The 26924-nt window shown below is 40.0% G+C and overlaps 1 protein-coding gene across 5 annotated transcripts in view; it reads right to left on the reverse strand.

The window, feature by feature from the left end:
* DNAH7 (dynein axonemal heavy chain 7) overlaps positions 1-25355 on the reverse strand; it is a 257248-nt gene extending 231893 nt beyond the window's left edge. For 2 of the 5 annotated variants that reach the window (XM_019974250.2, XM_019974240.2), the window contains exons 1-3: positions 25041-25351; positions 20640-20702; positions 3799-3861 (exon numbers count right to left, since the gene is read on the reverse strand). In XM_019974250.2, coding sequence (XP_019829809.2) covers positions 3799-3861; positions 20640-20702; positions 25041-25055 — 141 coding nt within the window. In that variant the 5' untranslated portion in view covers positions 25056-25351. Of the gene's footprint in view, positions 1-3798; positions 3862-12661; positions 12851-20639; positions 20703-25040 lie in introns of those variants that run through there. The other 3 variants (XM_070769576.1, XM_019974246.2, XM_070769556.1) reach the window with 3 other exon arrangements.
* Between the last annotated feature and the right edge of the window lie 1569 nt (positions 25356-26924).

Raw genomic sequence — 26924 nt, forward strand, 5'->3', positions numbered from 1 at the left:
TCAAGCTGGTTTTAGAAAAGGCAGAGGAATCAGAGATCAAATTGCCAACATCCACTGGATCATCAAAAAAGCAAGAGAGTTCCAGAAAAAAATCTACTTCTGCTTTATTGACTATGCCAAAGCCTTTGATTGTGTGGATCACAAAAAAATATGGAAAATTCTTAAAGAGATGGACATACCAGACCACCTGACCTGCCTCCTGAGAAACCTGTATTCAGGTTAGGAAGCAACAATTAGAACTAGACATGGAACAAAAAGAAGTATGTCAAGGCTGTATATTGTCAACCTGCTTATTTAACTTATATGCAGAGTACATCATGAGAAATGCTGGGCTGGATGAAGCACAAGCTGGAATCAAGATTGCCAGGAGAAATGTCAGGAACCTCAGATATGCAGATGACACCACCCTTATGGCAGAAAGTGAAGAAGAATTAAAGAGCCTCTTGATGAAAGTGAAAGAGGAGAGTGAAAAAGTTGGCGTAAAACTCAACATTCAGAAAACTAAGATCATGGTATCTGGTCCCATCACTTCATGGCAAATAGATGGGGAAACAGTGGCAGACTTCATTATTGGGGGCTCCAAAATCACTGCAGATGGTGACTGTAGCCATGAAATTAAAAGATGCTTGCTCCTGGGAAGAAAAGTTATGACCAACTTAGACAGCATATTAGAAAGGTGAGACATTACTTTGCCAACAAAGGTCCATCTAGTCAAAGCTATGGTTTTTCCAGTAGTCATGTATGGATGTGAGAGTCAGACTATAAAGAAAGCTGAGCGCCAAAGAATTGATCCTTTTGAACTGTGGTATTGGAGAAGATGCTTAAGAGTCCCTTAAACTGCAAGGAGATCCAACCAGTCCAACCTAAAGGAAATCAGTCCTGAATATTCATTGGAAGGACTGATGCTGAAGCTGAAAACTCCAATACGTTGGCCATCTGATGTGAATAACCAACTCTTTTGAAAAGACCCTGATGCTGGGAAAGATTGAAGGTGGGAGGAGAAGGGGACAACAGAGGATGAGATGGTTGGATGGCATCACCAACTCAATGGACATGAGCTTGAGTAAACTCCGAGAGTTGGTGATGGACAGGGAGGCCTGGCATGTTGCAGTCCATGGGATCTCAAAGAGTCAGACATGACTGAGTGACTGAACTGAACTGAAAGAAGGCATAAATACACAACAACAAATCACATTAAAGCCTGTGAATGGCATGGTGGGTGACATTTGGAATACATTAGCAAGTGCTCACTCTGCTGTCGGTTTGATATGGGTGCCTATTACCTAACATGGGTGCTTATTCCACAGAGTTTACTCAGCCCCAGACATTGGCAAGTGATTTTTCAGCCTTCTATCTTGCTGGACCCCAATGCTAATGAGTTCCTCTACATTCCAGCTCCAGAGGATCTTCCTATTCTCATGACTTTATCAACCAGATTACCCTGGCAACTCACACGTTCATTCTATCATTTAAGGCAGGGGTCATAAATTCTTATACCTACACAGTTCTGGCAAGTATCATAAAAGAGGGAGTAAAGCTAGTGATGATAGCTAATCAGCACCCAGCTTCAGTGCTAGGAAACGCTACAGGGCCTTGGGGACTGTGGCCTAGGGAGAAAACCTCTGTCTTAAAAAAATGCAACAGTTAATTAGCTCGAGCCAGCTACTACAATGCCAGAATACAGACCCACTATTGCTAGAACCTACGGCTCTTCAAGAAACCCAGATGGGCAGCCTTTAAAGTAAAATGTACTTATTTTTAAGCACTGACAATTGAATCTGTGTCTTCCTTTCATATTCAGAACTTGATAGCCCATGTTTGCACTGGCTTTTAGTTTTACTCTTCCCAATCCTTTATTGCTACTTTTAAATAAACTACCTGCACACAAATCCTTTTTTCAAGCTCTTCTTTCATAGGAAAGTAAGCTAAGACAGTAAGTCAATGCTTTTCCATCCTTTCATCTACCTTGCCAATCTTCTGCTGTGATCTTGCTCCATAAAGGATTTCAGGTGAGTGAGATGTTCACAAAGGTTTAGAATCAGGTCCCCAGCTCAAAGAGTATCAGAGCCCCCAGCACTGGGTTACCCTTGATTTCAACAAGGATCACCACCAGAAACAAAGGCCTGGAATGAAAATCACTACTACAGTAGTTTTAACTACTGCTGGAAAATTTTATCCAAGAACAAATTTTAATATTCAAATAAAAGTTTCTTAGTTGTTTGTCAGTGAACTTTTTAAAATCTCTTAAAAATATGATCTCCCCTAAAACACACAAAACTCAAAGAATGCTGAAAAATGCAAGATATGGCCAAATAAGAACATGAAACCAGGTTTAAATAGCCAACAAAAGCATTTCAGACTAGTATATGCCAATGACAAGAAGGGATTAGTATTCAACTCAGCCACTGACTAGTAAGTCAGAAAATTTTAATTGAGTTTACATCTCTAAACCTGTATACTAACAAGATGCAACAAACTGAGGGTAATTTTGTTTTTAAATTTATCAAATTTTAAACATGTGTCTATTCCATTTCAAGTCCTGTATTTTAAGCTAGAAAATTTAAGATAGATTTTGTAGAACCACAGAAAAGATATGTCTCAATCCTATAGAACTTGGCAGCATAATCTGGCATTATTAAAAAATTTTTCAGTTAAAATGTATATTTTGAAATGTTCATTTACTTTATCTAAGAATAGTAAGTCAAGTTTTATAAGTGAAAAACATCCTCCATCTTAAATTATCAGGAATCTTTCTGTATAAAGCAACACAAATTCAATTTTATTAGTTTGTTCTCAGCTTTTAAAATATCTTTCAAAAAATAATCATTTGGATGAAATTTGAGAGTATTATACTAAGTGAAATATGCCAGACATCAAAAGATAAATACTGTATGATTCTACTTACATGAGGTACCTAGAATAGGAAAATACATAGAGACAGAAAGAATGCTGGTTGCTGTGGACTGAGGAGAGGGCAAAACAGAGAGTTAGTGTCTAATGGGTAGAGTTTCAGTTTGGCAATATAAAAAGAGTTCTGAAGATGGATGGTGGTGATGGCTGTACAACAATACGACTGTGCTTAATATTAATGAACTATAGATTAAAAACAGTTCAAATGATCAGTTGTATGTTATGCATATTTTATCACAATTTAAAAAAAACAACAACATTATTTGCACTGAACCTCCACTTAAGCTCAACTTCCAGGAGTTACAAGAGCACACTGAATGTCATTATATTCAATATAACTACTAAATGGAAAAATTTATTACAGTCAAGTATATCTTTCCCAGTACTTGTCAACTGAAAATGTTTGTTAACTGCCTCTTCCACAGAACAATGACAATTTATGGTCATAATGATAAATTTTAAAAAGATGGTAAATTTCAGTGTTGGAAGATGCATCTCAAAAATCAATAACCCTTCTTACTTTCAAACTCAGAAACTGAGGCTCAGAGATGTAAGTGACTCCCTTAGGTGGCAGAGTCATTAGTGACAAAACATAACCCCCAGCTTCACTCCCTAATTCCAACACTGAAATATTTCTGCTAGACCACCTTGGAAACATTTCTATCCAGAATATTCAAATATTCAGTAGAGAATAGTAGGAAATTATAGGTTACATTTATTAAGATAGTTATTTTTTATTTTATGTGCACCTCAGAATTTCTCAAACAGAAAATAATCAAATTGAGCACAAAATTCAAAATCATAATTTTAGTTACTTATTTACGAGTTTGAAAACGAATAACATTTTAAAAAGGGCTAAAACCCAATGGGAGTGTACATGTAAATTACCGTAGCCAATTGTGGTAAAATTCTTCCTGGTGTCTTAGGTTTTTCTTTGCTGGCTGATTTATCCTACATGCAAAAAAAAAAAAAGGTTTACTCTGTTAGAGCTAAAACTTATCCTCACAATCAAATTTTAGAGTAAAGCACTTAGTATCCAAAATATTCATTCAAAGGCATACTCTACTATTTTTTTAAATTCTCAATGTTTGTCTTGGAATATGGCAAGGCAAGAAAGGAAAATCGTATCCAACAATACCTATCAGAAAGCTTTAAAAATGTGCAAAGCCTCTTGTCCATTACATCATCTCCTTGGAATTTATCTGAATCTCATTAGTGTCCAGGTCTTACTCTGCTCCATCTCCCTTCTCTATCACTAAAATACCATTTTTGTCCTCTGATAACCAGAATGCTCCACTTACTAAGCTGATAGTGTATTCAGGTTAACGTATCCTCAAGTTACTGGAAGTAACATGTACTTCTTAGCAGCAACTTTCAGGAAAAAGTGCTGATCGTTTGAGTAGAGTATGATTCCATGGTAGGAATTTCACTTAGTAAGAGAAGGCACTATCGAGAATCATACTTCCATCTATAAAGCAGATAATATAAGTTGTGCTAATTCATGTTGATCTATGGCGGAAACCAATACAATTTAATATTGTAAAGCAATTATCCCTTAATTAAAAATAAATAAATTTAAAAATACATATATGTTATGCTTTTTGCTAATGGTCACTTTATTTGCTCTCAGCTCCAAATCTACCCTTTTTGCCCTCCTTTGTGATTCTTGAACAGGACTCTGAACATCTGTCTTTTGCCAACCAGAACTAATAAAAGGTATCAAAACAACTCTGTGAGAGGAGGGGACTCTCTTTCTGGTTCCAGGGTTTTATCATTGTTTCCATGGTATGGCTGCCAGTTAGCATCCTTGCCCATGGGCACCTTCCCAGCCTGTGGTGTGTGGCTGACCCAGTGGCAGACCCCCTCCAGCAGGGTGGCAGGTTTTCATGGGCATCCCTAAGGGCAGCTTTCCAGACAGTTGCCCTTACATGGCAGAGGGAGATTTCCTTTCAAATTCTTCCACATGCAAGCACATGGTTTTCTTACCTCCCAGCCTAAGCCTACAAAATTTCAGCAAATGCCTTTGCCACCCAGGTGGGCCACAGCCATTTCCTCTCCAAGAGATCTTAATGTAGGCTTCAGAGAAGGAATGCATCTTCCAAGTCTCTTCCCTGAGCCTCTCTCCCACAGTCCCAGAAGGAATGGCTTTGTATCTGCCATTTCTATGTCTTCAGCTACACTATCCAAAACAGCATCCATTAGCCACCTGGAGCCACTGACCACCTGAAATATGGTTCATATGAAGTGAGATGCGTTTAACAGTATAGATTTTGAAGATACAGTACACAGTACAAAAAGAATTTTAATTATCTTGTCAATCTTTATATTGATGAGAATATATTTTATATTGATCACACCATGTGCTATGTATTGAGAAGTTTACAAAAATTACCTCATTCAGTTCTCTTTACAACTCTGTGAGTAAGTAGTGTACCACTTTTGTGAGTATTGTATGCATGAGGACTTTTTAAAAAAATATTTATTTTTCTGCATCATATGGGATCTTTCATCGTGGTGCATGGATTCTCTAGTCATGGCACAGTGGCTTAGTTGCTCTGGGGAATGTGGGGTCTTAGTTCCTGACCAGGGATTGAGCCCACATCCCGTGCACTGCAAGGCAGATTTTTAATGACTGGACCACCAGGGAAGTCTCCATGAGGACTTTTTCAATGAGGTAGTCTCTGCCTCCACAAAGTACACAGTTCAGTCAGTATTAAAAATTATATGCTTTCATGCAGGATAGGAGATGGTGTGGAACACAGTATTCAAAGAAACTTCCAAAATGAGAAAGGATGGAAACTTAGCCTTGAGTCTCAACTGCATCTCCCAGAGTAGCAGCAACAAGCTTACTGAAGACAGAGTAGCAGCAACAAGCTTACTGAAGACAGCAACAAGCAACAACAGTAGCACAAATGATGACTTGGGAGGGGATATTGGGGTTGATGGTGAAGTAGAAGGTATGACAATTTTCTTATTCAGTTCAGTTCAGTCACTCAGTCATGTCCTACTCTTTGTGACCCCACGAACCACAGCACGCCAGGCCTCCCTGTCCATCACCAACTCCCAGAGTTCACTCAAAGTCATGTCCATTGAGTCGGTGATGCCATCCAGCCATCTCATCCTCTGTCGTCCCCTTCTCCTCCTGCCCCCAATCCCTCCCAGCATCAGAGTCTTTTCCAATGAGTCAACTCTTTGCATGAGATGGCCAAAGTACTGTAGTTTCAGCTTTAGCATCATTCCTTCCAAAGAAATCCCAGGGCTGATCTCCTTCAGAATGGACTGGTTGGATCTCCTTGCAGTCCAAGGGACTCTCAAGAGTCTTCTCCAACACCACAGTTCAAATATTAGAAAATGATTTACTGAATTCCTACCATGTGTCGAGCTCTCTTTAAGGCACTGGATATGGACAAAACAAAGTCCCTCCCCTGGTGGAGCTTACATTCTAGTGGGGATAGAGACAGCTACTTCAGAATAAATATAACACAATTTCAGGAAGCGGTAAGTACAAAGGAAACAATAAAACTGGGTAAAGGGATTGAGTGGGGAAAGACAGAGAAGCACTTGGTTAGATTACAGTAGTGAGGCCTCTTTTCAGACATTTTGTTTGAGTAAAGATGTAAATCAGGGGCAAGAAAGGGCTGGATAGGGTTGCTGCTATATTATAGAAGACATGGGCTTGGAGGCTTGATCGGCCTGGCTGGCAGCAGAGAACCATCACTGTCTCCTCTTGGCGTAACCTCCAGTCCCGGTTTGCTGGAGACAGTCCCAGTTCACACCTCTTACCTAAGCATTAGCAGTAGCACTTGCACCCTCAATGGCATCACAGTTTGTGTGATAAATTACACCATCGTGGTATTTATCACGCAATGACACACAAAGGTGTATTAACCGTCCTGGTAGCAATAAATAAGGTCAGTGAGAAGGAAACCAGAGTCATTACCGAGGATAGTTCAACAGCTTTTAAAAAACCAGGCAATAGGAGATAATGGACCTTGATTTACAGAAAATGCTAGCGACTGAAGGTCACATAACCTTGTTAAGACACAGCTCTGAACCTCTGCTCCCCTGGTCAGAAAGATCAAAAGGCCCTGTATTAAAGTAAACACAAGTCTTCATCTTGGTTTTCTAAGCCTCCTCAATATGCTCTAAACTTTTCACTTCTCAGCATCTGTTATAGTTACTTCATAGCCTTGTAACTCTAATCAGCCAATGAAAAGTGACCACCACATCAGGTAGTTTAAGAAGAGGTGTGCCTCATTCATAGCAGTCTCATTCCTGCCACAGCCAGTGAGGAGGCAAGTGTTTCTGCCAGTGCTGCTATAAGGTGAAGGAGAGCTAACTGATTCTCATCTGACTTCACATGATCAAGGGGTAATCTCTGTTAGGTTAAGTCTCTGAGATGTGAGGGTCTGTCTGTTATTTCAGCTAGTATTAAGTACCCTAACAGAGCCACCAATGTGTCTCTCAATATCCCTGTTAAAATCAACACTTTCTTCAAGACCAATACTAAATTTAGATTTAAAAAAAAAACCCTCCAATTGCAGGTGAGCAATTTTTAAATATGTATAGCACTCTCTTGGTAATTCTCTTATTGTTTAAATTCTGTCTGAAATATAATTTGTGTATGTATTTATCCTGCTCTCCTACCCTGATAATGTGCTCCATCTCAGCCTACTAATAATTCAGTCTTACAGAGTTGGATAAACTGACCTTAAAATAATTGACTTTATCATAATAAAAATTATAAATTGGTTAACCAAGCCTTTAAAAAGTAAAGAGAAAGGAATTAGGGCCAAAATGGCAGAGCAGGAAAACCCTGAGATCACCTCCTGCCATGGGCACACCAAAATCACAAATAGTTACAGAACTCTCAATGAGAATGACCTGAAGACTTATAGAAACATATTCTGCAACTAAAGATATAAAGAAGAAACCACAATAAGGCATGTATGAGGGACAGAGATGTTACATAGTCAAGTGACTCACAAAAAGGAGAATAATCTCAATTGCAGAGATTCTCCTGAAGGAATCTCTCTGAGCTCTGTATGAGGCTCTCCAGCCAAGAGGTCCTCCAACCAGTGAGGCAAGCCCCTGGAATGTTTGGCTTTAAAGGCCAGCATACTTGTTTTTGGGAGAGCCAGAAGGCTCTAGGAAACCAGACTTTACTCTTAAAGGATACATGCAAAATCTCACACTCTCCAAGGCCCAGGGCTGAAGCAATAATTTGAAAGGAGCCTAAGTCAGACCCACTTACTTATACCAGACAGCCTTCCAGAGAGGAAGGAGGCAACTGGGACTCAACTTGGAGACACAAATGCTGGTGACAGCCATTTTGGGGAGCTCATTCTACCATAAGGACATTGGTGCTAGCAAGTGCTGTTGTAGAACCCTCCCTCTAGCTTACCAGCACTGGTACACAGCCTCACCCACCAGCAGACTAGATGCCATCAACCCCTTTCAGCTCCCAGCCACCTAGAAATTTGGCCCTAGCCATCAGAGGGGCCCAGGAACTGGACCACTCACCATCAGGCAGACATCAGATCCCAGATCCTGGACCTTGCAGACAGACACATCAAGAACTGGCTTTACCCACCAGGGAGGCAGCATTAACACTGGGACCTGGCCTCACCCACCAGTGGAGCCAACAGCAACTCTGGGACCCTCAAAGCCAGAGATCCTGAGATGTAACTCCAACCACCAGTCGACCAGCACTAGCAACATTACACTGCCTCACTCAACAGCAAATGAACACCAGTCCCAGGAGCACCCTCAGTCCTGGAACCTTGCCCACAAGTAGGCTGATATTAGCTCTGGGACACCAAGACTTGCAGCCAGCCCCCCTCAAGACCCCACTCCACCCACCAGTGGGCTGGCACTAGCTCCAGGACTGCCTGGAGCTGTGCAACCAGCCTTCTCATGACCCAGCCCTGTCCACCAGTTGTTGGCAGCCTCCATACTTGGTAGGGCCTGGCAACCAATCAGTCTGGAGAAGAGGTAGTCAGGAGTCACCCTGCCATGGTAGAAGGGCCCACATAGCCCACAGAGAGGGCACCCTAGAGCACTGAGCTCTTGTGACCAGAGATGAGTATGCTGCTGGGCCTCACAGGGGATCTCCTACATAAGGCCACTTCTCCAAGATTGGGGAAAGTATCAAACTTACCAATTATATAGAAATAAAAATACAGAATTAGGCAAAATTAGGAGACAGATGATATAGAGGAATAGATCAACACTAGATGACAGAGTAATGGAAATCATTCAAGCTGAAAAGCAAAAAAGTTTTCAATAAGAAGTTTATGAGTTTAATGTTGTTCTCCAGGACAACATTAAATTTACCAACACTCACATTATAGGGGTCCCAGAATAAAAGAGAAAGAAGAGAACACATTTGAAGACATAATAGCCAAAAACTTTCTTAATCTGGGAAAGGAAATAGACATTCAGGTCCAGGAAGCACAGAGAGTCTCAAACAAGATCAACCCAAAGAGAGGGCCTCAACATTACACACTGCAAATTAAAATGGAAAAAAAATTAAAGATAGACAGAATATTAAAAGCATCAAGGGAAAGGCAACTAGTTATAGATAAGGGAACTCTCATAAGGCTATCAACTGACTTTTCAGCAGAAACTCTGCAGGCCAGAAGAGAGGTGGCATGATACAGTTAAATGGATGAAAGGGGAAAAAAGCCTACAACCAAGAATACTTTATGTGGCAGAGTCATCAATCAGATTTGAATGAGAGATCAGTTTTACATACAAGCAAAAACTAAAAAGAGTTCAGCATCACAAAACTGACTTTATAAGAAATGTTAAAGGGAGCTCTTTAAGTGAAATATGAAATTATGAAAGGAAAAAAATCACATACACAGTGAAGAAAGATCAACCACTTACAAACTAGAAGGAAGACTAAAAGGTAAAATAGTGAGATTGAAAGTAATGATAATAGGATAACAGTAAGGGACTTTAAGACCTGACTTAATCAATGGACAGATCATCCAGACAGAAAAAGTAATAAGGAGACACTGGCCTTAAACAATACATTAGACCAGATGGACTTAATAGATCATATACATAGAACACTCCAACCAAAAGCAGCAGAATACACATTCTTTCTAAGTGCCTATGGAACATTTGCCAGGATATATATCACATGCTAGGCCACAAAACAAGTTCCTATAACTTAAAGAAGAATGAAATCATATCAAGCATCTTTTCTGATCATAACTGTAGGAGTCTAGAAATCAATTATAAGGAAAAAAAAACTGAAAGAAAACCCCACAAATACATGGAAGCTAAACAATATGCTACTAAACAACCAATGAGCCACTAAAGAATCAAAGAGGAAATAAAAAGTACCTGGAGACTAATGAAAATGAAAACACAATCCAAAATCTATGAAACACAGAAAAAGCAATTCTAAGAGACAGGTTTATAGCAATACAAGCCAACCTCAGGAAATAAGAAAACCTCAGCAAACAACCTACCCTTTTACCTAAAGAATAGAAAAAGAATAAACCCAAAATTAATAGAAGAAAAAAAAACAATGATTAGAGCAGAAATATACAAAATAGTTCAGTTGCTCAGTCATGTCGGACTCTTTGTGACTGCATGGACTGCAGCACACCAGACTTCCCTGTCCATCACCAACTCCCAAATCCTACTCAAACTTATGTCCATTGCGTCGATGATGCCTCCAACCGTCTCATCCTCTGTCCCCTTCTCCTCCTGCCTTCAGTCTTTCCCAGCCTCAGGGTCTTTTCCAATGAGTCAGTTCTTCGCATCAGGTGGCAAAGGATTGGAGTTTCAGCTTCAGCATCAGTCCTTCCAATGAATATTCAGGACTGATTTCCTTTAGGATGGACTGATTGGATCTCCTTGCAGTCCAAGGGACTCTCAAGAGTCTTTTCCAACACCACAGTTCAAAAGCATCAACTCTTTAGCACTCAGCTTTATTTATAGTCCAACTCTCACATCCATACATGACTACTGGAAAAACCATAGCTTTGACTAGACAGACCTTTACAAAACACACTCAGAAAAAAACAAAAAATAGAAAGGATCAATGAAACTAAGAATTTTTATCTTTGAAAAGATAAAATTGATCAACCTTTAGCCAAATTCATCAAGAAATATATAAATAAAATCAGAAAATATAAAAATAATATAAAATAATATAAAATCAGAAATATAATCAGGCCCAATAAAATCAGAAATGAAAAATAAGTTATAACATATCACAGAAATACAAAGGATCACAAGAGATTACTATGAACTGTTACATGCCAATAAAATGGACAATCTAGAAATGTACAATCTCCCAAGACTGAATGGAAGAAATGGAAAATTTAAACAGACCAATTACCAGTAATGAAACTGAATCAGTGATAAAACAGAAATTCTTCCAAACAAAATCCTGGACCAGGCAGCTTCACAAGTCAATACCAAACATTTAAAGAAGAATCCGTACCCATTTTCTCAAACTATTCCAAAAAATTGCAGAAGGAACACCTTCAAACTCATTCTAATGAGGTCAGTATCACCCTGATAACCAATCCAGCACAAAAAAGAAAGACACCACATAAAAGAAAATTACAGGTTAATATCACTGATGAATATAGACATAAAAATCCTCATCAAAATTTTAGCAAACCAAATTCAACAATACAGTAAAAGAGTCATATACCATTAACAAGTGGGACTTATCTTGGGGATGCTAGGATGGTTCAGTATTTGCAAAATCAATCAACATGATACACATTAGCAAACTGAATAAAAACCATATGATCATCTCAATAGGTGCAGAAAAAAAGTCTTGGACAAAATTCAACATCCATTTATGATAAAAACTCTCAAAGTGGGTGCAGAATGAATATAAGTGAAAGTGTTAGTCACTTAGCAATGTCTGACTCTTTGCAACCCCATGGACTGTAGCCTTCCAGGTTCCTCTGTCCATGGAATTCTCCAGGCAAGAATACTGGAGTGGGTAGCCATTCCCTTCTCCAGGGGATCTTCCCAACCCAGGGATCAAACCAAGGTCTCCTGCATTGCAGGTGGATTCTTTACATCTGGGCCACCAGAGAATATGCCTCAACATAATAAAGGCCACATATGACAAGCACACAGCTAACATCATACTCAACAGTGAAAAGCTGAAAGAACTTCCTCTAAGATTAGGAAAAAGACAAGGTTGCCCACTCTCTCCACTTTTATTCCACATAGTATTGGGAGTTCTAACCACATCAATCAGACAAGAAAAGAAATCCTAATTGGAAAAGGAAGAATGGAAACTCACTGTTTGCAGGCGAGATGATACTATGTATAGAAAATTGTAAAGATGCTACCAAAAATTACTAAAACTCAATAAATTTGGTAAAGTTGCAGAATACAAAATTAATACAGAAATCTGCTGTTTCTATACACTAAAAAACCATCAGAAAGAGAATTTAAGTAAACAATATTTTTACAATGCAATGAAAGAATAAAATATATGAGAATAAATATAAGGAGGCAGAAGACTTGTACTTGGAAACTGCAAGACACTGATAAGAAACTGAAGACAAGGAAATGCAAAGATACACCATGCTCATGAGTGTGACTGGACCAAACTAACTCCTTTTTGTCAACTCTAACTTAGGCCCACTGTCCAACCCCCTCTCCTTTATATAGGATTAAGCTTTAGCCTAATTCACAAGGAATATACCCAAGCCAGATGAATTCCCATTTAACTTTTACCTTTGTCTTCGTCTGATACCTGAAAACTGGAGCTATGTTTCTGCTGACACAGATGGTTAATGGTCATAAGACACCCAGGTGGAGGACAAATCCCCAGTTCCCATCTGTGTTGACATGCTTCTCTCCAGTAGTCAGATTCTGTCTTTGGCTTTGGTCCTTTTAAACTCCCCCGCACCCTTTCAGTGGTCTAAGTGCACCTGTGAATGCCTCTAGATCATTTGTTCAATATTTCCTGCCTGTGTGTAAGATACCCACAATATACTTCCTACCTGCACTTAATGAATTGCCTGCCTCATTTTTCAACCTCAAAGTTTCTTCTCAGTTTATAAGGTATTATTCAGTATCTCTGATTCCCAATATCATGGATTGGAAGAATTGTTTTATGTGGAAACACAAAAGACCCTGAAGAGCCAAAACAATCTAGAGAAAGAACAAAGCTAGAGGTATCACATTCTGTTATTTCAAATTGCACTGTGTGTCTGTTTTTGACTATTGTAGTTTTACAGTGCATTCAATTGAAACAACATTCAATTAATCTACAGCAAAGGAGGCAAAAATATGCAAAGGGGAAAGGCAGTCTCTTCAATAAACAATATTAGGAAACTGAACAAAGGAATCAAACAGGACTACTTTCTAATACAATATAAAAGAAAAACTCAAAATGTATTTAAAGACATAAATATAAGATCTGAAACCGTAAAACTTCTAGAAGAAACCATAGGTAGCATGCCTTTTGACACCAGTCTTAGTGATACATATATATTTTTTTTCTATGTTTCCTCAGGCAAGGGAAACAAAAGCAAAAATAAACAAGTGGAGCTACATCAAACTAAGATGCTTTTGCACAGCAAAGGAAACTATGAACAAATGGAAGGCCTCTCACTTCCAAAATCGGAGAATTTGTTTGTAAATGATGTATCCAATAAGAAATTAATATCCAAAATATACAAGGAACTTATAAAACTCAATGCTAAAAAACAAATAACCCAACTTTTAAAATGGGCAGAGGACCTGAATAAACATTTGTCCAAAAAAGATGTACAACAACAAGATTCCCCTATGACCCACCTCCTAGAGTAATGGAAATAAAAACAAAAATAAACAATTGGGACCTAATTAAACTTAAAAGCTTTTGCACAGCAAATAAATGTATAAACTAGGGGAAAGACAACCCTCAGAATGGGAAAAATAATAGCAAATGAAACAACTGTCAAAGGATTAATTTCAAAAATATACAAGCAACACATACAAATCAATACCAGAAAAACAAACAACCCAATCAAAAAGTGGGCAGAAGACCCAAACAGACATTTCTCCAAAGAAGACATACAGATGGCTAGTAAACAGATGAAAAGATGTTCAACATCACTCATTATTCAGTTCAGTTCTGTTCACTCAGTCGTGTCCGACTCTTTGTGATCCCATGAACCACAGCACGCCAGGCCTCCCTGTCCATCACCAACTCCTGGAGTCTACCCAAACTCATGTCCATTGAGTCCGTGATGCCATCTAACCATCTCATCCTCTGTTGTCCCCTTCTCCTCCCGCCTTCAATCTTTCCCAACATCAGGGTCTTTTCCAATGAGTCAGCTATTCGCATCAGGTGGACAAAATACTGGCGTTTCAGCTTCAACATCAGTCCTTCCAATGAACACCCAGGACTGATCTCCTTTAGGATGGACTGGTTGGATCTCCTTGCAGTCCAAGGGACTCTCAAGAGTCTTCTCCAACATCAAAGTTCAAAAGCATCAATTCTTCGGCACTCAGCTTTCTTTATAGTCCAACTCTCACATCCAAACATGATTACTGGAAAAACCATAGCCTTGACTAGATGGACTTTGTTGACAAAGTAATGTCTCTGCTTTTTAATATGCTGTCTAGGTTGGTCATAACTTTCCTTCCAAGGAGTAAGCGTCTTTTAATTTCATGGCTGCAATCACCATCTGCAGTGATTTTGGAGCCCCAAAAAATAAAGTCACTCATCATTAGAGAAATGCAAATCAAAACTACAGTGAGATACTACCTCACACGGTCAGAACGGCCCTCATCAAAAAATCTACAAACAACGCATGCTGGAGAGGGTATGGAGAAAAGGGAACCCTCTTGCACTATTGGTGGGAATGTAAATTGATACAGCCACTATGAAGAACAGTGTGGAAATTCCTCTAAAAACTAGGAATAAAACCAACATATGACCCAGCAATCCACTCTGAGGCATATACCCTGAGAAAACCAAAATTGAAAAAGACATATAATGCTCATTGCATTTATTTACAATGGCTAAAACATGGAAGCAACCTAGATGTCCATCCACAGTGAATGGATAAAGAAGCTGTGGTACATATATACAATGGAATATTACTCAGCAAGAAAAAGGACTACATTTGAGTCAGTCCTAATGAGATGGATGAACCTAGAGTCTCTTGTACAGAGTGAAGTAAGTCAGGAAGAGCAAAACAAATATTACATACTAACACACATATATGGAATCTAGAAAGATGGTACTGATGAACCTATTTGCAGAGCAGCAATGGACAGAGAACAGGACAATGAACATATGAACACAGCTGCAGGGGGAGGAAGGAGAGGGTGAGATATATGCAGTTGTATCTCAACAACATAGGAAGTGAAGAAGAAGGAAGTGAAAGAAAACCGCAATGAGCTTCAAACAATACTTCCCAAAGAACAAACACCAAATTAGGTGACTGTTTCATGCATATACCATGCTATACCACAAATGACTCTGTTTTCTTTAATCCCCAGTAGGCTATAGGGTATAAAGGGAAACAAGGGCAAAACATATATGAGCTAAAAGTGCAACAGGTGTCCTCAGAGTGAAAGGCTTCCCTTTGGAGAGAATGCTACTGCTGCTGCTAAGTCGCTTCAGTCGTGTCCGACTCTGTGCGACCCCATAGACTGCAGCCCACTAGGCTCCCCCGTCCCTGGGATTCTCCAGGCAAGAATAGTGGAGTGGGTTGCCATTTCCTTCTCCAATGCATGAAAGTGAAAAGTGAAAGTGAAGTCGCTCAGTCGTGTCCGACTCCCAGCAACCCCATGGACTGCAGCCCACCAGGCTCCCCAGTCCCTGGGATTCTCCAGGCAAGAACACTGGAGTGGGTTGCCATTTCCTTCTCCTTGGAGAGAATGAGGATGTAGCAAAAGCCTAAGAGTACAGCTGCAAATGATAGAAGGAAAGAAATATATAGTCCAAGTTCCCTAAAATTATCATACAGGGATACAGGGGCAACTCAGATGAGGTCTATTGCATTAGAGCTACTTCAAAAGTACAACGGAGATAAGCCCAGCCTTGTACACCAATTCCCATACACTTGACTTCTTGGAATCTCTACAGCATCCCTTTGCACACTGAACTACCACCCCATTCTCAGCAGCACCCCAGGTGAAGGGTGGTGAGAGCCTTCATGTTTTTCTCTGCCCTGCATTGCAGCAAAAAATTATACATATACATATAATATTTTATAAATAGTGGCCCTCTGGCAAACCAAAAAGAGCAGCCACGCATTAGCCAGAATATCATCTAGCTAAGTAATGCTGATCTTCAATAAAATCAGAGGGGTAAATTGTAAAGAAATATCTACATATTTTTAATGCTGATAAGCAATTCATGAGATGACTTAGACATATGCCACTCCTTCTCTCTGCTTTGTAACTTTTGAGAGGCTGGACTAAGAATTCCATTGATTTTTCCATCAAGACAACTCTTGTTACACTTTCTTTCACATCCTCTTGGCCTCACCTCTTGATTTCAGATGTGGCTGCAATGAACAGTTCTGTACTGCCTTCAATTCATGTAGAAAGAGCAGAGCTGCTCAGAAAAGTGTCTCATGCTTTGTGCTGTGAGGCTTCTTTGATGCTATAACACGGGGGCTTCCCCGATGGCTCAAGTGGTAAAGAATCTGCCTGCAATGCAGGAGACATGGGTTTGATTCCTGGGTTGGGAAGATTCCCTCGAGAGGGAAATGGCTACCCAACTCCAGTTTTCTTGCCTGGAGAATCCCATGGGCAGAGGAGCCCGGTGGGCTACAGACCATAGGGTCACAAAGAGTCAGATGTGACTGAGTATGCATGCACAAGACCCTGAGGGTAGCCCATTCTGCACTCACACATGAGCAGCCAGAAGTAGGTGGAATATTAACATCCTCAAGAATAACCTTCATCAACATAGGATGAGAGCTTATGGGTTAGACGCTACCATCCTCCACCCTAACCATCCTCAGATGGATGAAGTTCAGGCAGGATCATCCCAGCTGCCTCATATTGGTTTCTCCTAGTTTTACTCTCCCTGATCCTTTACTCCTGCTTTCTGGGATCACCTCTTCAACTGCACACATGTCCTATCTTCAGGCTCTTTCACAGGAAATCATCCAAGACATCAAAAGCAATGCTCTTTTATCCTTCCACCTCTCTCCACTCTTTCACTCTCTCCTTCCTCCCTAAAGGATTTCAGATTCATGGGAGGGCTCTGAGTGAGGTGGGCAGCAAGGGTGAGAGTCAGGTCCCCAGCTCTGAGAGTCTGGCAGCTACCAGTGCTGGGCACCCTTGATTTTAACAAGGATCATCCCTGAGAGCATGAAGGTCTGTAATGAAAATCATTCAAGGTCTTTCAGATAGAAAGGCCTTATATGCTCAAGTACTCATTGGGGCTTAGATGCCTGGGGCTTATTTTTTCATCGAATTTATGGGATGCAAATCTGTAACTTTTTAAATACCAGCAACTTCTGCCAGTTGTGAGAACTCCAAACTTTTGGTCATCACACAGTATGCTTAAAAACTTGCTGGATGGGTGGAGCACACAGTACTAGAAGCTGATTTTGGAAAAAAGTGGGTGCTCTACCAGAGACCACAGGGCAAGCAGTCTGTTTCTTTATGACCCAGGGTAATCAGAGCAGCGCCGAATACCCCAACCCCACTCCCAGCACCTTTCTTCCTTTAGTGAAAGAGTCTACTGTCATGGAAGCTATGAGGGTAGAATCGGCTAAAAGAAAAACTGCTGGTAACTTCAGTGTTTTCTGCAATCCCTCCCCACACCCACACCCACCACCACTGCCCCCCACCCCCTCACCCCTGGCCAAAAAAAGAAAAGCTATGTATTCCTAAACTAGCCTGATGGCTCCAATTCTACCATTTGCTCTTCCAAACATTTACAATGTCTATTATTTAAGAACACATCAGTTTTTACCAAAAATTTAAACAAATGTAATCAGTATCCCCCTGTCCAAATCTTTAATGTCAGAAAAGTTTGAGTGCAAACCTTAACATTGAGATGAAATTTTTTAAAATAAAGGAAATAACTTTCAAATATTATTTCTTCAGTTCAGTTCAGTCGCTCAGTCGTGTACGATTCTTTGCGACCCCATGAACCACAGCACGCCAGGCCTCCCTGTCCATCACCAACTTCCAGAGTCCGCCCAAACCCATGTCCATCAAGTCCGTGATGCCATCCAACCATCTCATCCTCTGTCATCCCCTTTTCCTCCTGCCCTCAATCTTTCCCTGCATCAAGGTGTTTTCAAATGAGTCAGCTCTTCACATTAGGTGGACAAAGTATTGGAGTTTCAGCTTCAACATCAGTCCCTCCAATTAACAGCCCGGACTGATCTCCTTTAGGATGGACTGGTTGGATCTCCTTGCAGTCCAACGGACTTTCAAGAGTCTTATCCAACACCACAGTTCAAAAGCATCAATTCTTTGGCACTCAGCTTTCTTTATAGTTCAACTCTCACATCCATACATGACCACAGGAAAAACCATAGGCTTGACTAGACGGACCTTTGTTGGCAAAGTAATATCTCTGCTTTTGAATATGCTGTCTAGGTTGGTCATAACTTTTCTTCCAAGGAGTAACCGTCTTTTAATTTCATGGCTGCAGTAACCTTCTGCAGTGATTTTGGAGCTCAGAAAAATAAAGTCTGACACTGTTTCCACTGTTTCCCCATCTATTTCCCATGAAGGGATGGGACCAGATGCCATGATCTTAGTTTTCTGAATGTTGAGCTTTAAGCCAACTTTTTCATCTCCTCTTTCACTTTCATCAAGAAGCTTTTTAGTTCCTCTTCACTTTCTGCCATAAGGGTGGTGTCATCTGCATATCTGACGTTATTGATACTTGTCCCGGCAATCTTGATTCCAGCTTGTGTTTCTTCTGGCCCAGCATTTCCCATGATGTACTCTGCATATAAGTTAAATAAGCAGGGTGACAATATACAGCCTTGACATACTCCTTTTCCTATTTGGAACCAGTCTGTTGTTCCATGTCCAGTTCTAACTGTTGCTTCCTGACCTGCCTACAGGTTTCTCAAGAGGCAGGTCAGGTGGTCTCTTAAGAAGACATAAAACTCAAATGATACAAAAGAAAAACTGCGAGATACAGTCAAATATGAGCACAGTGTAAGGTTTAAATCAGCCAAATAAGCATTTTAAACAATTATATGCTTCACAGGCTAGAAAGGATTATTAATCTCGGCCATTGAATACTTATTCAGTAAGTAAATTTAAGTTTAGTTGATATTTCTAAATCTATAAACTAATAATATCTTTTTAAACTAGTTGCCATATTATTCCATCTTAAAATTTTTTAAATTTTTAAAGAGAAAAATGTCCATTCCATTTTACATATCTTTGTCTCAACATAGAATATTTTAGATATTTACAAATCTAAAAGAAGATGCTATGATTTTATACAACATGGTGTGATAATCTTAACATCATCAATACAAATAGGTTCACAATTAAAACATGTACTTTGAAATGTTGAAGCACATTCACCTAAAATATTTCTTTGGAGTTTTTTTTTTAATCTGAAAGAATCCTTAATTTCAAAGTATTAGAAATCTTCTCTGTATGAAGCCACTCACATTCCATTTCATAGTTCATTCTGAGATTTTCAAATATGTTCCAAAACAAATAATGTTTGCTTTGAACCTCCAGTTACACTCAACCTCCAGGAATCACCAGAATATAACTCAATGATATTAAACTCAATATAATTATTTGACAATAAATATTACTGCAGTAAAATCTAATTTGTCCAGCACTTGATCAGCTGAAAATGTCTCTTAAATAACTTTTCCACATGACAACGATAATTTAACATCAAAATCATGAAAAAGAATGCCAAGATCTAAAAAATCTCCTGTAGCTAAAAGTGCTAGAAGAGACATCTCTTCAGAAACCAAGTTAGCTATTCTCATTTTAAACTCAAACTGGGGCTCAGAGAGATAAGTGACTCTGCAACAGTCATAGAGCCACTAGTGAAAAACCTGTAATCCAACTCCGTGTTTCTCAACTCTAGAACTACTTCTGCTAGCTCATCTTCACAATTCTTTTGTTCAGAATACTCAAGTATTCTGCACATACTAGGTAATTACAGCTTACAGCTCCTTTGTTAAGACAGTTATTTTTCCTAAGATATATACCTCCTAGGTATTCTCCATCAGAAAAGAAATGGAGCACAGAAATTTTTAATCAGAAATTCAGTAACTTATTTGCAAGTGTGAAAACTAGTAAACAACATTATTACAAAAGCAATAAAATACATACCATGTGTCATATACTAATGCATATATATGGAATCTAGAAAGATGGTCCTGATGAAATTATTTGGAGGGCAGCAATAGAGACACAGATACAGAAAACAGACTTAGGGACATGGGAGGTAGAAGGGAGGAGGAAGGAGAGGGTGGGATGTATGGAGAGAGTAACATGCAAACTTACATCACCATATGTAAAATAGATAGCCAATGAGAATTTGCTGTATGATTCATGGAACTCAAAACAGGGCACTATAACAATCTAGAGGGGTGGGATGGAGAAGAGAGTTGGAGGGAGGTTCAAGATGGAGGGGACATATGTATACCTATGGTTGATTCATGTTGATGTTTGGCACAAATCAACACAATTCTGTCAAGCAATTATCATTCGATTAAAAAATAAGTAAATTTAAAATTTTTTTAAGTGATGCGATATTGGTAAATTACCGTAGACAACTGTGGTAAAAATCTGACTTGCGTCTTGGATTTTTCTTTGCTGGGTGGTTTATCCTGCATGAAAACACACACACAAACCAAACTGTTACTCTCTTAATGCTGAAATTGATTAATTCAACCAAATGTTATTGAGTGTTTAATATAAAGTAAAACACATTACCATCTAAAATATATGAAAACATACTTTACAGATAGCAGGATATTGTGTACAGAAAATCATAAGAAATCTACAAAAGATTATTATAGTTAATGAATGTTCAGCAAGATCACACGATTCAATATTAATACACAAAAATTGTATTTCTAGATGCTATAATAACAGTGAACAAATAAAAACTGTATTTCCAGATGCTAACAATGAATAATCCAAAACTGAAATTAAGAAACTAATTTACAACCGTATTGAAAAGATAAAATATTTAGGAATCAATTTAGCAGAAGTGCAAGACCTAGGAATGGAGAAGACTTCCTGTTATTAATCCTTAAGTGCCATCTTATCTCTGTTGGCTTCCTCCCTTAACCTTGCCCACACCTCTCCAAATGGTCTTTTTATAAGTTTTCTTCAATTTAACCCTTCTGAGCATGCCATCTGTTTCCTGTTGGGTTCCTAATATAATTTTACATTACCAGAATTAAAACTGCTTAAGAGTTAAAGTCTTCCTTAAGTGGGCTTTTAATTTGATTTTCAGATACTGGTCTATTGGCAGAGATATTTTAAGCCTGGTATAATCCAAATTTAACCATTCTGATGAAATGACCAGAATCTATGAATGTGCCTGGTTAAAATCAACAATAATGTTATGAAGTTGTCTGGTTTAATCAACTACCATCTCTCAAAATTTAATAAGGTTGGTTTAAATATAGTTATAATATGTTCTGAGTTATGGTTGTTAAAATTATCACCAAGCTGTTGGCTTCATACCCAACTGTTTTACTCTCATCTCCTTTTTAAAGTAATACCATCAAGAAGATAGGATGAAGGAAAACAGAATGAGCATATAAATGCAAAACTACTTAATTTAACAACTAGAAAAAGCACTTGGGCAGAGATGGGCTGACAGTTTTTCCCTCTTCTTTGCCCACAATCTGTAGTGGATTTTTTTTTTTGGCGAGGGGGGGTGGGGGTGGGGGCTTCGTGCTCTTTGGATATTTGTATTTTTAAACACTGGAAAGTTCTTCAACTGAAACTCAAAATGCCTTATGTTTTAAGTAATTTTAAAAATGAAATGAGCAGTTGCAAGAGATTTATATTTCTGGTAAATACCTAATTTAAGAGTTAAAATTGCTATTCCTGAAAAATGCCATATCACTCTAAACCTTCCACTAATGAGCTGAACATATTAAAATCTCCTTCAACAAATATGATTTTACCACCTGCTCACTTTTCAAACTAAATGAATACATAAGTAAATGTCACATAAAAATGGCATTTCCAAAAGTTTAATCCATTCTGTTTGTTTCAGGTTAAAATATAAAAAACTTCCACCCTTTCAAAAGGAAAACTATACTCAAACTTAGCATAAGTGAAAGTATCAAGAGTTTTTAAATTATAGATCAACCAAAGCAGTGAGACAGGGACCTCTGCTGTTTAAAAAAATATAGTATATAGAAAATGTGAATAATTCTAGACAGGCTTATGCCTGTTCTTTCAAAAGCCCACTGCTTTTTCAATAATATAGGTTCTTTTGCAGGGAGGGAAGTATAATTTCCAAACATCACTTTTATTAAGATAAAGCAAAACTTAACTGCCAAATGGTTTTTAGTGGAAGCTTTTTAGTTGTAAACTGGTCAATTGGGGCTTTGTGAAATAACAGCTATTGAGAAATACCACTGAAAATATCCTAAATGTGTATTTTAAATTTCTACACCATAGAATATGATTCAAGATTAGCTCAGAGACTGATGCAAGCATCAAGAAAATATTGATTCATGTAATCTAGAACTCAATGTTACTTTTAACGTTTTCACAGTAAACTCTAACAGTACCACCACCACCCCCCACCTCAAATACTATAAAGCCTTGTAAAGGAAAGAATTACAGTTCAGTGTCAAACCAAGAAGCTAAGCAAAGTTTGCAGGCTTAAAAGCAACTGTTTTCCATTCAGTACCAGGAGGCTTAGAGGGCCTCTTCCATACAAGCCGGGAGTTAACCATTGTTTTCTAGCAAGCCCAGAATAAGGTCCACACTTAACATCTTCCTATTCTCTTCTGACACTTAAAAGTTGGATCATTGTTCAGCACTTGTTTACAGCTACTCCTCAATAAACAGTTCTGTAAAGTAACTACTGCAACTATGTCACAGAGCAAGGTTCCTTGGCCACAGGCAGAACAAGCCAAAACAATGAGACTGGGAGGTTTGTGGCAAAAACAGGGCTTAACTCACAAGGCAGCCAAGGAAGAGACAAGACAGCAAATCTCAAAACTGGGGGCTGGGGTATTCATGGGATAGCAGCAGGGCCTTCGGAGGAGGCCCGGGGAGCCTAGTGCCAGGAAAAGGCGATTGGGAACTGGTGTGGTAAGCGTTGTAATTAATTCTGTGCATGCTAAGTTTCTTCAGTCGTGTCCAACACTTTGTGACCCTATGGACTATATAGCTAGCCCGCCAGGCTCCTCCTCTTGCCAGGATTCTCCAGGCAACGATACTGGAATGGGTTGCCATTTCTTCCTCCAGGGGATCTTCCCGACCCAGAAATGGAACCTATGTCTCCTGTGGCTCCTGCATTGCAGCCAGTTCTTCATCACTGAGTCAGACACGACTGAGCAACTGAACTGAACTGAACTTCATCACTGAGCCACCAAAGCCCAATTAGTTCTTCAAGGTGTAACTAAGATACATGTGATGAACAGGATCTGGGGCTTCCGCGGTGGCTCAGTGATAAAAAATCTGCCTGCAATGCAGGAGCCACAGGAGAGGTAGGTTCCATCCCTGAGTCGGGAAGACACCCTGGAGAAGGAAATGGCAACCTATTACAGTATTCTTGCCTGGAGAATCCCATGGACAGAGGAACCTGGTGGGCTTCAGTCCATGGGATCACAAAGAGTCGAACAGGACAACATACTGACTCAACAAGAACAAACAGGGTATAAGGGTGGAGTTGTCAGCCCTCTGATGTCAAAAGGTCACCAAGCCAGATACTTGCACGTGGCCAGTTGGAAGGTCAGGGAGCCTACCCAGTCTTAATTAGCTCATCCATAAATAGACACAGCTGATTCCAATCTCCTGGAAAACAACTCTGAGCCTGCAAGTCTTTTGTGGCAAAAATTAAAAGGGAACTTGATGAGTGAAGCCTGGTAAAATGGATTTGACTAAATGATTAGCCAAGGTTTTGATGCTTTTGAACTGTGGAAGACTCTTGAGAGTCCCTTGGACTGCAAGAAGATGAAACCAGTCAATCCTAAAGGAAATCAATCCTGAATATTCGTTGGAGGGACTGATGCTGAAACTCTAATACTTTCGCGACCTGAATCAAAGAGCCGACTCACTAGAAAAGACCCTATACTGGGAAAAATTGTAGGCAGGAGAAGGGGATGACAGAGGGCGAGGTGGTTGGATGGCATCACTGACTGGATTGACATGAGTTTGAGCAAGCTCCGGGAGATGGTAAAGGACTGGGAAGTCTGGCGTGCTGCAGACCGTGGGGTCGCAAACAGTAGGAGACGACTGAGCGACTGAACAACAAAGTTTTATATTCTGGGGAAGGGAATGGTAACCCACTCCAGTATTCTCGCCTGGAGAATCCCATGGACAGAGGAGCCTGGTGGGATACAGTCCATGGGCTGGCAAAGAGTCAGACACGACTGAGTGACTAACACAAGGTTTTATATGCATCTTTTGTTACATGCCATGGGAATCTTGTCCTAAGAAGAAATTCCATTTGACACTGACCACACCATGGTATCTTATATTTTTTGAATTTCATAATATCCTTAGAAGGAAAGAAAAGTTGTTCTGATTCTTCCTTTTTGCATAAAAGCGAGAGAAGACAGAAAGATCAAGTGATTTGCCCAAAATTGCACCGCTATGAAGGGGCTTGTATTCCAGTCCTAGAGCCCAAATCAAAGGCAATTCCCCACCCGGAGCTTTCCCTAGCCAAACACACACACCATTAGTACAATGGGAGCACTCTGGAACTGTACTTTAAACTGCTGACGCACTGCTCCACTAATGTGTTTGGTTGTTATGACAACACCAAGTACAAACAACGGTTGGGAAGAGTTCATATAAAAGTTTTCACCGGAAAATCTCTGTATCCCAGAGCACAAGCGCGATAAAGAAGCTGTAGCCCGCGGGGTCACAACTGGGAAGTCCGGAAGACCTAGGCTTCTATCGCTTTTGAAATACTAGGGAAGCTTCGCCGCGGGGAGGAGCCTAGCCAGGAGCCAACCTCTCACCTGCTCGCTGCTCATGGCTGCAAGGACGCGCTGGCGGCACCGGGTGGCTCCTGGATCCTTCCTGCCAGCGCCCCCACGAAACCCCTCGGAGAGAGATGCGACCCCCGGCCACAAGGCAGTCTCTGCTCCCTCCGCTCGGGGGCCGTCTGGCGTCCCGGCTGCGTTCGTTGCTAAGCAACAGACCCGCGCACGTTCCTTTTCCGGTCATGGGGTGCTCCTGGGACCGCACTGTGGAACTAGCAGTGCGTTCCCGTGGGAGGCACTTTCCAAGGCGCTGGGTGGCACCTGAGCCAAACTGGTACTTCCGCAGCGGGTGCATTGAACAACTAAAGGCGGTGGCTGCTCCTCCTTCTGCCTGGAGAAGTAAATACCCTTTGATGACTATCACACTTCGGCAACCTAACATGGCTGGGTGCTCCAGGTCCCTGCCATAACTCCTATTTTCCTATTTAACTTTGTGCCTAGAAGGTCTCAGAGGACTACTCATGGAATGAAATGATTGCAAATTTCACTGCTGATGTGGGCCAAAGTAGGAGAACAAAGCATGCAAAGACTAGAACAAGTAAACACCTTTCTTCTATTTTCCATGGGTTTCCAACTCCCCTTGTTGACTTTTCCCACACACTGGAAAACTATCCCTTGGAAGAAATACCAGAAAAAGAGCCATCAAGAATTCATTTCAACCAACATTCCTGGATAGTCTACTGAATGAAAGATGCTGTGCTTGGCACTAGGAGTACAAAGTTACCAAGGCGCCATCCCTTCAGCACAGGCTAGGGGAGTACTGAAATAAGCAGTTAAAATGCAGTGCTCTCAACATGGAATTGCGGTCCTCAAGGAGAACACAAAATACAAACTTCTTAGTTTCCTCCTGAAAATGTGGAAGGGATGTGAAAAGTGCATAGCCAAACTGTGTTGAAACACAGAAAGCAGATTTTATATATATATATATATATATATGCATACACACATGTGCACACATGTGTATATATATACACACATACATTCCAATCCCAAAGAAAGGCAATGCCAAAGAATGCTCAAATTACTGCACAATTGCACTCATCTCACAGTAATGCTCAAAATTCTCCAAGCCAGGCTTCAACAATACGTGAACCATGAACTTTCAGATGTTCAAACTGGTTTTAGAAAAGGCAGAGGAATCAGAGATCAAATTGCCAACATCCGCTGGATCATTGAAAAAGCAAGAGAGTTCCAGAAAAACATCTGCTTTATTGACTATGCCAAAGCCTTTGACTATGTGGATCACAGTAAACTGTGGAAAATTCTTCAAGAGATGAGAATACCAGACCACCTGACCTGCCTCTTGAGAAACCTATATGCAGGTCAGGAAGCAACAGTTAGAACTGGACATGGAACAACAGACTGGTTCCAAATAGGAAAAGGAGTACGTCAAGGCAGTATATTGTCACTCTGCTTATTTAACTTATATGCAGAGTACATCATGAGAAATGCTGGGCTGAAAGAAGCACAAGCTGGAATCAAGATTGCCAGGAGAAATGTCAATAACGTCAGATATGCAGATGACACCACCCTTATGGCAGAAAGTGAAGAAGAACTAAAGAGCCTCTTGATGAAATTGAAAGAGGAGAGTGAAAAAGTTGGCTTAAAGCTCAACATTCAGAAAATGAAGATCATGGCACCCAGTCCCATCACTTCATGGGGAATAGATGGGAAAACAGTGGAAATAGTGGCTGACTTTATTTTTAGGCTCCAAAATCAATGCAGACGGTGATTGCAGCCATGAAATTAAAAGACACTTACTCCTTGGAAGGAAAGTTATAACCAACCTAGACAGCATATTAGAAAGATGAGACATTACTTTGACAACAAAGGTCCGTCTAGTCAAGGCTATGGTTTTTC

Source organism: Bos indicus, chromosome 2 (genome assembly GCF_029378745.1).
Source record: "Bos indicus isolate NIAB-ARS_2022 breed Sahiwal x Tharparkar chromosome 2, NIAB-ARS_B.indTharparkar_mat_pri_1.0, whole genome shotgun sequence".
Lineage (NCBI taxonomy): Eukaryota > Metazoa > Chordata > Mammalia > Artiodactyla > Bovidae > Bos > Bos indicus.